At 37.4% G+C, this 13,890-nt stretch overlaps 1 protein-coding gene across 1 annotated transcript; it reads right to left on the reverse strand.

Moving 5' to 3' along the window:
* Positions 1-1,668: 1,668 nt before the first annotated feature.
* prlhr2a (prolactin releasing hormone receptor 2a) lies at positions 1,669-13,160 on the reverse strand. Its single transcript, XM_027166882.2, has 3 exons — positions 12,971-13,160; positions 5,771-6,265; positions 1,669-4,554 (listed from the first exon to the last, which is right to left on the reverse strand). Exons 2-3 carry the CDS (start codon positions 6,241-6,243, stop codon positions 3,912-3,914), a joined length of 1,116 nt encoding a protein of 371 aa, XP_027022683.1. The 5' UTR covers positions 6,244-6,265; positions 12,971-13,160; the 3' UTR covers positions 1,669-3,911.
* Between the last annotated feature and the right edge of the window lie 730 nt (positions 13,161-13,890).

Below are 13,890 nucleotides of genomic sequence, written 5' to 3' on the forward strand. Positions count from 1 at the left end.
GTAGTGACACGGTGATAAATATAGTGACACGGTGATAAATGTAGTGACACAGTGATAAATGTAGTGACACGGTGATGAATGTAGTGACACGGTGATAAATGTAGTGACACGGTGATAAATGTAGTGACACGGTGATGAATGTAGTGACACGGTGATAAATGTAGTGACACGGTGATAAATGTAGTGACACGGTGATAAATGTAGTGACACGGTGATGAATGTAGTGACACGGTGATAAATGTAGTGACACGGTGATGAATGTAGTGACACGGTGATAAATGTAGTGACACGGTGATAAATGTAGTGACACGGTGATGAATGTAGTGACACGGTGATAAATGTAGTGACATGGTGATGAATGTAGTGACACGGTGATGAATGTAGTGACACGGTGATAAATGTAGTGACACGGTGATGAATGTAGTGACACAGTGATAAATGTAGTGACACGGTGATGAATGTAGTGACACGGTGATAAATGTAGTGACACGGTGATGAATGTAGTGACACAGTGATAAATGTAGTGACACGGTGATGAATGTAGTGACACAGTGATAAATGTAGTGACACGGTGATAAATGTAGTGACACAGTGATAATTTTAGTGACACTGTGACATGGCTTGCATGTGTGATTTGGATTGTTTGACATCTCACAAGCAAAATCAGATCAATTCTAGGGCCTGAGAAGGCTTTTGAATACCATTACTGTTCTATAACATATAAATAAATAAATGTTTACATTTTGTACTTTTGTTTCTCTAATAGTGGCAGCTATCACATCCACAGCATCTTTCTTCGGTTCAGCTGGGAAAATGAACATGTGCTAATTGTTCTTGATTGACGCTGCTTCGCAAAGTAAACTTTACGTTTTACAAGTAAACAACGTTTTATTGATCTAACTGATTTTTTTTAGACAAAGCAGCAACATTAACATACATAAAAGGAAAAATATATATGTCTGCTCATTGTTTATTGATGCCACATCAATTGCACTTCACATTAATTTTTACAGCATGTCAATGTTGGAATTACATACAGAGAACTACAGTGGGGGAAAACATATTTGATCCCCTGTTGATTTTGTACGTTTGTCCGATGACAAAGAAATGATCGGTCTATAATTTAATGGTAGGTTTATTTTAAGTGAGCGATAGAATAACAACAAAGAAATCCAGAAAAAACATTTTAAAAAAATCAGCAAGATTTCTGGCTCCCAGGTGTCTATTAAACAGATAACAAACTGAGATTATGAGCACTCTCTTAAAGGGACTGCTCCTAATCTCAGCTCATTACATGTCGTCGCTGTCGGGCAGAATCCCCGTATGTCAAAATTTTGTCAATTTCATATTTTTTCACATATCGATGCTATTGGTCAGTCCCCACATGGGTCTGTTATTTTTACAAGTTATTAACCAATCTAAAGTCTTGAAAATAGCTTGAGCACAAATCTCTTAACTCCATTGGACAATTCAACTGTCCACCTCTTCTTCACTCCGTGGGACAGCTTCACGGCATATTTCTCCTCAAGAAGAATCGCAACGAATCAACACGTCTTCTGAGGTAAATGTCTTCAAAACACTGGGCTCGAAGAAAAAAAAAATCTTGACCCCTGCTAGTTCTGGTGCTCGTCTGAGGACAGGAATTTAGCGCAAGACAATCCACTGCAACACGGACTAAACCCTGTGCATTGCAGATTAGATACAGCGTTTTTTTTTATTTCCTGAAAAATAATGGTTTTGGAGATACGAGGATTCCCCCCGACAGTGATAAAAGACACCTGTCCACTGAAGCAATTGATCAATCAATCAGATTCCAAACTCTCCAACATAGCCAAGGCAAAAGAGCTGTTCAAGGATAAGACTGTAGACCTACACAAGGCTGGAATGGGCTACAAGACCATCACCAAGCAGCTGGGTGAGAAGGTGACAACAGTTACATTTACGGCATTTAGCAGACACCCTTATCCAGAGTGACTTACAACTGAGCAATTGAGGGTTAAGGGCCTTGCCCAGGGGCCCAGCAGTGGCAGCTTGGTGGACCTGGGGTTCAAACCCATGACCTTCCGATCAGTAGCGCAACACCTTAACCACTGAGCTACCACATCCCCAGTTGATGCGATTATTTGCAAATGGAAGAAACAGAAAAATCGTTGTCAGTCTCTCTCGGGGTGGGGCTCTATGCAAGATTTCACCTTGTGGAGTTTGAAGGACTGAAATCCTGCAGGGCCTGCAAGGTCCCCCTGCTCAAGACAGCATATGTACAGTACAGCCTCGTCTGAAGTTTGCCAATGAACATCTGAATGATTCAGTGGAGAACTGGGTGAAAATGTTGTGGTCAGGTGAGACCTAAATCGAGCGCTTTGGTATCAACTCAACTCGCTGTGTTTGGAGGATGAGGAATAACACCGTCAAACATGGAGGTGGAAACATTATGCTTTTGGGGTGATTTTCTTCTAAGAGGAGAGGAAAAATTCACCACATCAAAGGGATGATGGATGGGGTCATGTACCATTAAATCATGGGTGACAACCTCCTTCCCTCAGCCAGGACATAAAACGTACAAAATCAGCAGGGGATGAAATAATTTTTTTCCTTACTATATCTGATTGCCATATTAACGATTTAGCCATTGATATGTTCACTTCCTACAGCATTCAAAATAAAAAAAACTTTTGGACTTTTTTCCACTAGTTTTCAGAATACATAGTAGAAACGTCCCATCGTCTGTAAAACATAATGACTTCAGCATTTTAAGCATTTACTGTATGTTCCATTCGTTCGTATCTCAGGTAGAACCTTATAACACATCCGCAATGCACATCCGCAATTTAGACAGGTCAAGCGTAATAATCATTTATAACCACGATTATAACAATAATAATTCATATAGTAATGAATCTAAACTCTGTTTGAATGACTTCAAATCATTAAACCATAACACTTAACAAGGTAAGTTCAGAAAATGAACACGTGTAACAAGTGTACCACACTGCAAAAATAGGATGATGTTCATCTTAGAAATATATAATTCACATCATGGAAATCAGCATTCTATTTATGATGCATTATCATCCATTGCAATTGTACTGTTTGAACACCGAAGATCCCAATCTGCACAACCCATGGAATTTAAATATATGTAGAGAGCTGAACGTTAGCTCTGCATCACAATGACTCATAAACATTACAGGTTATATGGTTACACAACCATGTTATAGTCATTAAAACGCTTCCTTAAGTACATTTCCTACATTATGACACCAGTCCCACGGCACTGTGAACTACATTGCCTAAGAAAGTGGTGGAGGAAATCTGGCATTTTATCTGACTTTGGAGCTCTACAGTATCCTGTAAAAATGATGCCTCCAGTGCTGCTCTTTATGTTTCAATCGATCCTTATCCTTAGGACACAAACCTCAAACAAAGAATATTTTTTACAATACTAAACCATTGGTTTCTGCATTTATTTGATTGAGTTTTCATTTGTTAATTAGATTTAGTTTTATACTGACGATAATACACATTCTTTTTCATTGTTTGTGATCCAGAAATTCTTAAGTCTTCCTTACTTTTCGTGACTTTCTGTAATGACTTTGGTTCTCTTTTTTATTCTCTTCCAGTATTCCAACTCTTCCAGTTTCAGTGTAGCATTTGCTCTCTGAGGGTGCTGGGTTTTGATTGAGGATTTCAATTTTGAGCCAGAAGCGTTCACAGGAGCGTTATTAGAAAGGCTCTGGTGTGAGAAATTTAGTAGAAATGGAATTACATTTTTGGTCAGGCTTCCAACAGACACGTCATGTGTCTTAAAGTACCGCCTGTCTTGTTCTGTGCGTCTACCCGTAACCACTCCACATTTTTTTTTGCTTGTGGCATACACTCCTCTAAATGGGTTTCATGGGTTTCATTGTTTGTCAGAGCACCACGCTGGCAGCGGTACAGTTGTTACCGGGTATCCCAATCCCAATCCGTCTGTGGCATGTGAACATCTTTCGCAGCTCTGCTCGAAAGCGATCGTGAAGCCATGCGTACAAAAATGGGTTACAGCAAGACGAGCTCATGGCGCACAGGTGGCACAGCAGCTGAATAAGCAGAAAGTAGCGCTTGTCAATCAAGTCGATATCAATGTCACGGAGGACGTTGAAGACACTAATGGGCAGCCAGCAGACTGCAAACGCTGCCACCACCAATGTCACTAGTCGAAAGGTTTTGCGCTTTCGTGCCCGCTGTGCCTCCGCTTGGCTCTGCGTGTGATGTCCGGGCACCACACAGTTGCGGAGCTTGACAGATATGCGTAGGTATGAGATGCAAAGTGCCGAGAGCGGGAGAACGTACGTGATGAAGAGGGTGCTATAAGCATAGGCAAGACGCTCACGCTCCTGCCCCATCCAGAATTCCTCACAAATGGTGAAGCCTTCATCTCTAAACTCCACGTGGTATGTGTGGGCCACAGCTGGAGCGACCAGGCCACAGGATAGGATCCAGATGCCGGAGAGTAGATAAGCACAGGCCAGGACTGAGATGCGTTTCTTCAGCGGGTGCACGGTAGCATAGTATCTAAAGGGCAATAAAAAAATGTTTTTTTTCGTTTTTTTTTACATTTTTAAAAATATGTGCAATTAATACAGACAAACTACGTCCCATCTCTATTTAGTTTAAATAGATTTCATGTAAAATCCTCTGTCTAATTTAGAAACAATAATGAGCCTAAAATCTCATATGCTTATTCTTCAACAAAGATTAGACGTTATTCTTAAAATATACTGTAGTAGGTGCATGCTATAAACCCTAGCATTTAACACTAGCATTAATGCTTTAGACCTGTCATGGGGTCCAGGTTTATTCCTCACTCCTACATATATGTACCTTGCTTATTAGTTTTATAGTATATACTATAAAAGATATATATAGGAGCTGAACTATATGCTTTATGAGGAATGACAAAAAAATAAAATGGGATGGAAGTACGTGAGTTTTAACGGTGTGCCACATGTATGTTTTAGATTAGAACAAATTTAGATCAGTAATAAACATAAGTAATAAGATTACATAAGTAATAACCCCCCTATGTAAAAGACATACCTTTACTTGTATTGAGATATGTTCAGTGCTCCAAGTATTTGCATTGTGATATGTATTTAGATTTTTTTTAAACCCCAAAAACACAAACAAAAACACACACACAAAAAAAATGAGAATGCGAAGGTTCTTTTTTTAACCATCCATCATATCTTCTAATGACATCAGGTGTTGATGTTAGTCTAAGTCTTATCTAAATCATTGTGATCCTGACCAGTCACTTAATAAAGATGCTGTAAATCTGGGGTGTCTGACTCACTGCTAACTCAACCCTGATTGAAGGTAAACAGCTCCCTATTTTTGTCTAGTCTCACATACTGTAGATGCCCTGTGAACCATTCTGGTGAGCTTAAAATGAATAGTGCACCTTCTACTTGTATGTGCATTTGATAAGTATGGTTCTGGCACCTTGAATAAAATAATACTCCTGGAAGAAGTCTGAAGGCTTCCCTCATGCCCAGGAGGATGGGCATGTGAGAATATGACAATATGAGAAGTGTGTGCTGAGTTTTCACCAGCTGTGAATGCAAAAAACCTTGAGACATTTTCCAGTGGCTATATTGTATTTCTTGTAAGCTTCGAGCATTTCTTGTTGAGAGATGACTGCACTTTGAATGGATCTAAAAATGGACGTCTATGCTAATAATGACACGTTTCTCATTTACTCTCATACATCGGAACGACGGCCACTTACCTGTCCACCCCAATTGCTGTTAATGTGAACACTGACACATACACGGTCACTGGCTGTGTAAGGAACACCAGATAGCACATGAATTTCCCAAACACCCAACCTCGAGGGTTAAAGGCGTACGCCAGGGTGAATGGCACACAGGTGGCACACATCAACATGTCCGAGAAGGCCAGGTTCCCGATGAAGAAATTAGTTACATTGTGCATCTTCCTGGTCTGGCAAATGACATAAAGCAGTAAATAGTTCCCGAAAACTCCCACTAGTACAACCATCATATAGCAAGGAATGATAAGAAGTTTGTAAGATTGGAGCAATTCCACCCCGACAAACTGTGGACTGCGTTTTGTCGAGCCATTCGCTGACTGCACGGCCACCTCATATATCCGACCCGTGCTGGCGTTCTCGGAGGAGATGTTGCCAAAGAAGCAAGAGGTCATGGGTTCACTCTGCCAACCACCGCCACTGGCCTCCATACTTGAAAGCAGTTTCACTGGCCTAAGAGTTGGAGAAAAAGCAATTCGTTAGCCAAAACTTTACAACCCGATTTCTGTCCTTTTCAGAAATCACAGATGGCTCTGGAAACCCCAGAGGAGGTAGCTTAACAGTTGGTTGTGTCCTGAGTGGGCGAGTGCTGTGGAGTGCTTATGCAGTTTGTGCAACAATGATGCATGAATTTTGCCACCTTATTTCATTTTTTGAACAGATGACAGGAAATATGTGTAGAAAGACATTTTGAATGCACTGAGATAGTTTTAAGATTCAGCAGCATACACTGTTGTGTTCATCTTCTTACTTAAGACCTAGGTGTGAAATTCATTAGCTCATAACAGATTGTAAGACACTGAAAGACGTCAGAAGCACTCGTGCTTGTTAGTCTCGTTTAGATATATAGCATGAAGCAAAACACATGACATATACTGTAGCCATTTGTGTGGTTATATCCTTGATGCATAAGCAAATGGCTGGCTCATTCTTGCCCACTCTATTACAAAATGAGCAACTGGCAGATTAAGTGACTCTCCAGTCTGTAAAATCATACAACTGTTAACGATGAAGTTTTCTCCATTAGTGTCTTCAATTTAGTTCGACTGGTAAAGATAAGAACTGTTGAGTGTTAGTTGCATATTTTAAGGTAGCACGTGGAATATTTTTTGTTTTAAAGTGTTTATTCACATTTATTTCACCTTGGAATCGAGGTTAAAAACACTTTAAAAACACTGTCGGTGTGCCGTTATAGGAAAGTAATCTTGGCAACACACAAATCTTTGAATTATTGTCCAATAATGCATGTCACAAAGGAAGGATGTTTTGATGCTTTTTATCCGTTTATAGTTACATTTAATTTCCTGTGTTGGAAACTGTTAATAACATTTTAGAGCTGTACTTGTGCTCACACTGGAGACTCCTTCTCCTTCGAGAAAACTATATCAGGAGACACATAGCGCTTCCTCTATAGAGTTGTTACTATTGAAATGATACTGTGTTACAACAAATACATATTAAAACCTATAATTAAAACCGCTGCTGCATTGTCAACTCTGTCCGATCGGAAACAAGAATTTAGCAACACTACCGGACAAAATGGTTTCGATTATTTCTTGTTATCAATTTGTACAACACGATATACACGAAATGATGTAACTACAACAGCTTCTTCGTTGTTATTTCTTTGTTTTATTCTGTCTACCTGTAACAGTGTGATGCCTTATGGTTTTATTGCATCTTGACTGTCTACCCTGGTTTGGCCCGAGGCATGGTTTTTCTATTACACCCATTTTTCTCAATCACCGGTGCACAATATATGTTATTTGAAAAGTGCAATTGGATACATTTATTTTCAAGATGTTCAGTCTCATGAGTTGGTCTTGAGCACATTCTCTTGCAACATCTGACTCAGCCTTAGCCCTGCAAAGCCAAATAGCTTGCTATTGGTTTGAGAGTACAAGCAAGGTAGATGGCTACATGAAACTTTTAAAAGTGCTCGACATCAAAAGATACTGAGTCATAGAAATACACTTATTCCACCTTAAGGGGGTTTACATCACGCATGATTATGTTTACCAGGAAAAAAGGCCTGACCTGTAGCCATTATTTGCTCAGTAGGGCTTCAGTGGGCTTCCTCTGTCATCAGAGTCTGGCTTTGCCCTGATCTGCTTCTGAGGCCATGTTTTCAGAAAGGCTTATATTATGCTCTGATCACAAACTTGGTAATTTCCCATGGACATTCACGGCCAAACTCTTTCATTCATTTTCAAATGCCTGCAGCAAAAAATTAATGAATTTCTTTTTCTTCGTCCAAGCTTGTGAGGTTTATGATATTAAGTTATATTAGTCTAGAAGCTCTCTGCTGGGGTCAAAATTAATTGACATTAATTTTTAATTTTCGCTTCTACGATTAATTGTGCCCTTTTGCGCCGATAATTTCAACGAGCAGTACAGTATGCTGGATGCATCGTAATGAGATATCAGTCCTTTGTGTACTTGCAGCACATCAGTTATGCTTTTAACTCCTGAACTGTGCAACTTTCTTGAGGTCGCAAGGCCACTATGCTTTCTAGTCCTAATGACATTTACTCTGGGAAATAAACTTGTTTTTTTTTTTTTTTTAAATAAAGCTCATCAAAGTGTGAGGTGTTGAAGCATAACACAATGAAGAAAGCAGTAAAAAAAAAAAAACTTTTATATTCACTGCATTCATTACGACTTAACGTGATAGGTTGTTAATGCTGATGTAATGTGAAAAAGACTTGGTCTCAGTTGGGTTCCTTCTAAGATATAATACATGAATTAATTTTGAATGTGTCTGCTATTGCTTGCATACAAAGAACGCTGGTTGAACTACACCCCACAGCTTTCCACAGATTACTAATAATTGCATCCTGTTAAAATACTAAATAACTACACATTTAAAGACTGGAGCGTGTATATCATTTAAATATGCAAAAATAAATATGAAAAGAAATGGTGTCTTTTTTCTGCGGATAGCTTTCATTCCGCTTGGTACCAAAGCGTAAAATGTTCCTTCATTGTTGTAACATATCGTTTTAATATAACACAGACATATAACACAACAAAACAAAGCTGGGAAGCAATCAGATTTTCCAATTTACTAGCTGATGGCTTCTTTATACAGTAGCAGTCAACACTTCCTAAGCATATTGTATGCCCATTTACCGGTTCTGCATTTTCTGTCTTTATTTCCAGTCATATTTGTCCTTATCAACACTCCAGTGACTCATCCTGGGAGAGTCAATAAAATTATTTAGACTGAGAAAGGCAGGTCATGTGATATGTGACTAAACTTTAGGCTGTGTGTTCATCCATGTGCTACAAGCGTTTTCATGCTATAATGACTGCGCTGCAGCAAATGTTGGTTAGAAATTCAAGTAAAGTTGATTGACAGTGCTGCGATACAAGCATTTTTCTTTGTGATTTGTTATTCTATGTAAAATACTGGGTCAAACATTCAGCTCAGAAAGTCACCTTTCTTAATAAATGTTTTGTCAGATGTGTTTTTTCTTCACTCTTTGTGTGTTTTGACAAGCTGTTCAATTCTAAGAGTCATTTCAGCAGGATGTTTCATTTATCTATAAAAAGTAACCTGTTCAGTGAGCAGATGAATTATAGAAAAAAAAAGAATTCATTAATTAATTGATTTTAGTCATCGCTTAATTTTGGCAGGGCTATGGTGGCTCCAGAGCTCCCTTAATAACAGTGAGCTGGAGACCAATCACACACACACACACACACACACACACACACACACACACACACACACACACACACACACACACACACACACACACACACACACACACACACACACACACACACACACACACACGCGCACACTCACACCAATTGCCATTTTATCTTATCCCACTTATTGCCATGTTTTTGGGATCTGTGAAGAAACCATAGCACCTGGAGGAGACTCATGCTGACATTGTACAACATGTGAAACTCCACATGGAGAGGAACCTGGACTTATGATCAAACCCAGGACCCAGGGCTTCTGTCAAATGCTGTAAATATAAACGTAAAACGCTACCAACTGCACTACGCTGCTACACAATTACCAACATCATTATCTGAAAATACGAGCTCCTCTCTGTAACTGGCAATTGTGTGCAAGAACCTATCTGGTACCTATATGTAAATGCAGCCCACCAGTGTTCACATTTACTGCACAGAGTGTTGGCAGTCTGCTCATGCATTAAATCTGGAATAGTTTCGTGATTCTGTGATGTTTATACGAATTCTGGCATAGCCAAACTGTGCTCTAATTTTTATTTTATTACTGGAATTTAAATTTAAGTAATAGATTTAAATGAACCCTAACCCTAACCTTTTATTTTATCATCTGTAAAAGCTCTAAATTAAATAAAATTCGCACTGGCATGGCTCAGATCATATGAATGGTTTTGGGACTGGACAAAAAATGGGATGTTTGCCACTTGTTTTTCCCTGAATTGCGTATATACACTCATTGAGTCTTTTATTAGGAATACCTATGCACTCACTCACTCATGCGATTATCAAATATGCCAATCATTTGGTCGCAGTACAGTGCATAAACTCATAGAGATACAGGCTATCTGCTTCAGGTAATGTTTACACCAACCATATTTATCAGACCAGGCTACAAATGGAAAGATAAATGCAAGTCACCAGAAATGAGTAAACTAATATATGAAATCAAAATGTTATTATTATTATTATTATTATTATGATTATTATTATTATTATTATTATTATTATTATTATTATTATTATTATTATTATTATTATTATTAGCAGTAGTAGTAGTAGTTTCCTTATTTATAAGTTAACATTGTTATTAAAACACTTCAAAGTGCTCAGAACACTCTTTTCCATTACTCATCCATAATAGGTCACTTTTTACATTAAGATATTAACCTTTATTTAACAGGAAGTTACATTATCCAGTTCTTCTGAGGATCGTGGGAAGAAGAAAAGTAAGCTCTTGTTCTTTTCTCTTCTTTACTCTCAAAACTATTGCGATATAGACTGCGTACAAACCTTTACTGAAATGATGGCTAAATTATTTATTTTTTTAAAGGCAAATTAATAGCATAATGTCCTGAAAGTCATTGAGTCATTAACATGCTTTGGATGCTAGATAAGCACATTTTGCATATCTGTGAATTCTTTGCCAAAAACAAAAAACGAAATTTGTGTTACTAGGAAAATACAAAATGCAGCTTATTGTCAGGAAAGAAACTTTGTACATATATGAGATTGCTGAAACCTGAAGATTGGTCAAAACAACCTTCAATGGTTAAATGCAGTGTTAAAGTTTCAATGCCACCCCAACTGTAGAAAAAACATACATTTTTTCCTCCCAACAGGAGACCTTTAGGTAATTTTTACACCAACCATCAGAATGAGGAAAAGATTTATTCTTAGTGATTTGATCTGTGGCATTATTGTTAATGTCAGACAGGCTGGTTTGAGTGTTTCTGTAAATGCAGCTCTCTTGGAGTTTTCAGGTCTCTAGAGTTTACTAAGAATGGGGAAATAAGGAGAAAACATCCAATGAAGGGCAATCTCTGAGTGAGGTCATGGAAAATGGCCAGACTGTTTCAAGTGGATAGAAAGACTGCAGTCTTAAATAATTGTACAGTATCATGTACAATTTGGTAGGCAGAAAAGCTTTTCAGAATGCACAACATATCAAAACGAGGTGGAAGAGCTAATATCAGAAGACCACATCGGGTTTCATGTCTGTCAGCTAAGAATGGAACGCTGAGGCTGCATTGGGCACATGGTCACCAAAACTGAACAGCCGAAGACCGGAATAGTGTAGCCTGGTCTGATAAATATGGATTTATGCAAATGGTAGAGTCAAAATGTGGTGAATCCATGACCCCAAACTGCCTTGTGTCAGCAGTCCATTCTGGTGGATGTGTGCAGTGGTGTGGGGAATGTTTTTTGGCATACTTTGGGTCTGTTAATACCAAACAATAATCACTTAAATGCCACAAACTTCTTAAATATTTTTGGTCACCATATGCATCCTTTTGTGACCACAATTTACCCATTTTCTTTTGGCTATTTACAGCTCGATGACTGATTGCACCATGTCACAAAGCAAACCGGGATTTACATTCAGGAAAACACCTTTGGGATGTGGTAGAGCGGGATATTTACGGCATGAAAGTGCACCTGGAAAGTGCACCTGGAATCTGCAGGAACTGTTTGATGCAATCACGTCAACATCGACCAGAATCTCAAAGGAATTCTTCCGGCATCTTGTGCAACATAGGCCATGAGGAACTGAAGAATATATGTAATCATGCTCATTTCTCACACACTGAGCATGTTAGATTCATGTTTTCAGAGGCAGTTAATATTACTGCGGTTCCCAGAACCTTGGTCTATATCAGCTGCATGTGTATCTACACCAGCGGTTTGGGGGCATTTTATGAGAATTAGAATTAAATCACTATTATAAGCTTTACAAGCTATTACAAACCATACTTCCATTGAAACAGAGATGGCAGAAACGTATTCACACTACAGTACAGTACATCGCAGACGTTACCTGCTTGTTCGAATTTGATTTGTGGATGATATCTGGTTTTTATTAGCACATGAAAAACAGATTACACAAATAGATTCTTACACAGATTAGAGTTATCTAATACTATAACTCTAAATAGCTAAAGCTAGATTTTATAGCTGTCAACCATAACCAAGAAAAATTACTTTATAAAATCAGTGTTTAATTAGGAATTACCAATGAGAATTAATTAATTAAATAAAAACAAACAAACAAACAAATAAATAAAAAAACAATAAATAAATAAAACAATGAGAATAAAATAAAAACAAATAATAAAAATAAATAAATAAATAAACAGGCCAGATAATTAAATAATAATAATAATAATAATAATAATAAAAACAAATAAACAAACAACTAAATAGATAAATAAATAAACAACCAAATAAATAAATAAATATATAAATAAACAAATATAATTTATGTTAGCAGGACATGTAACTAGAGTTTCACAAATTATGGCTAATAATTCTGAACAATAATTAGCCACAGCTACAGTTACTAATTACTAATCATTGGTGGTGAATTAAACCTGCGTTCTAATTGCTTATTAACATTATCAGTTAATTCCGTGGCACAGAAACATAACATAGTCTTTATAGCCAGCTTACCTGATGATATTCCGTCACAAATTTCCTCTAAAACCAGATAAACAGTGTTTGACTCGCCCTGCTGTGGCTTTCATTGGCTTCCGTGCCGCTCGCGCTTATTGAGAGCTGCGCGCGTGCTCGCCCCGCTTAGGATTCCCGCTTTGAGCGCGAGGCTGGAGGCGGAGTCTCAGAGCCTCGCGCGCGGCCACTGCGGATACACTTGGGATCAGGTCTGTGAGGATAAAACATTTAATCTATTAATTTTAACTAAACGATAAATAATCTACAAAATGAGTTTAAAGACAAACGAAAAATGGAAAGATAAATGCAAGTCACCAGAAACGAGTAAACTAATATATGAAATCAAAATGTTATTATTATTATTATTATTATTATTATTATTATTATTATTATTATTATTATTATTATTATTAGTATTGTTATTATTATTAGTATTGTTATTATTATTAGTAGTAGTAGTATTATTATTGTTGTTGTTGTTGTTGTTATTATTATTATTATTATTATTATTAATGTTATTATTATTAATGTTATTATTATTATTAGCAGTAGTAGTAGTAGTTTCCTTATTTAAAGTTAACATTGTTATTAAAACACTTCAAAGTGCTCAGAACACTCTTTTCCATTAATCATCCATAATAGGTCACTTTTTACATTAAAATATTAACCTTTATTCAACAGGAAGTTACATTATCCAGTTCTTCTGAGGATCGTGGGAAGAAGAAAAGTAAGCTTTTGTTCTTTTCTCTTCTTTACTCTCAAAACTATTGCGATATAGACTGCATACAAACTTTTACTGAAATGATGGCTAATTTTTTTTTTATTTAAGCAAATTATTAGCATAATGTCTTGAAAGTCATTGAGTCTTTAACATGCTTTGGATGCTAGATAAGCACATTTTGCATATCTGTGAATTCTTT

The sequence above is a fragment of the Tachysurus fulvidraco genome, chromosome 14, assembly GCF_022655615.1.
Source record: "Tachysurus fulvidraco isolate hzauxx_2018 chromosome 14, HZAU_PFXX_2.0, whole genome shotgun sequence".
NCBI lineage: Eukaryota > Metazoa > Chordata > Actinopteri > Siluriformes > Bagridae > Tachysurus > Tachysurus fulvidraco.

Excerpts from the sequence above, each read along its gene's own strand:
- prlhr2a (XM_027166882.2), bottom strand. The coding sequence starts at position 6,243 with ATGGAGGCCAGTGGCGGTGGTTGGCAGAGTGAACCCATGACCTCTTGC. Across the intron at positions 4,555-5,770 it reads ACAGCAATTGGGGTGGACAG|ATACTATGCTACCGTGCACC; the intron begins GTAAGTGGCCGT and ends ATTGCCCTTTAG.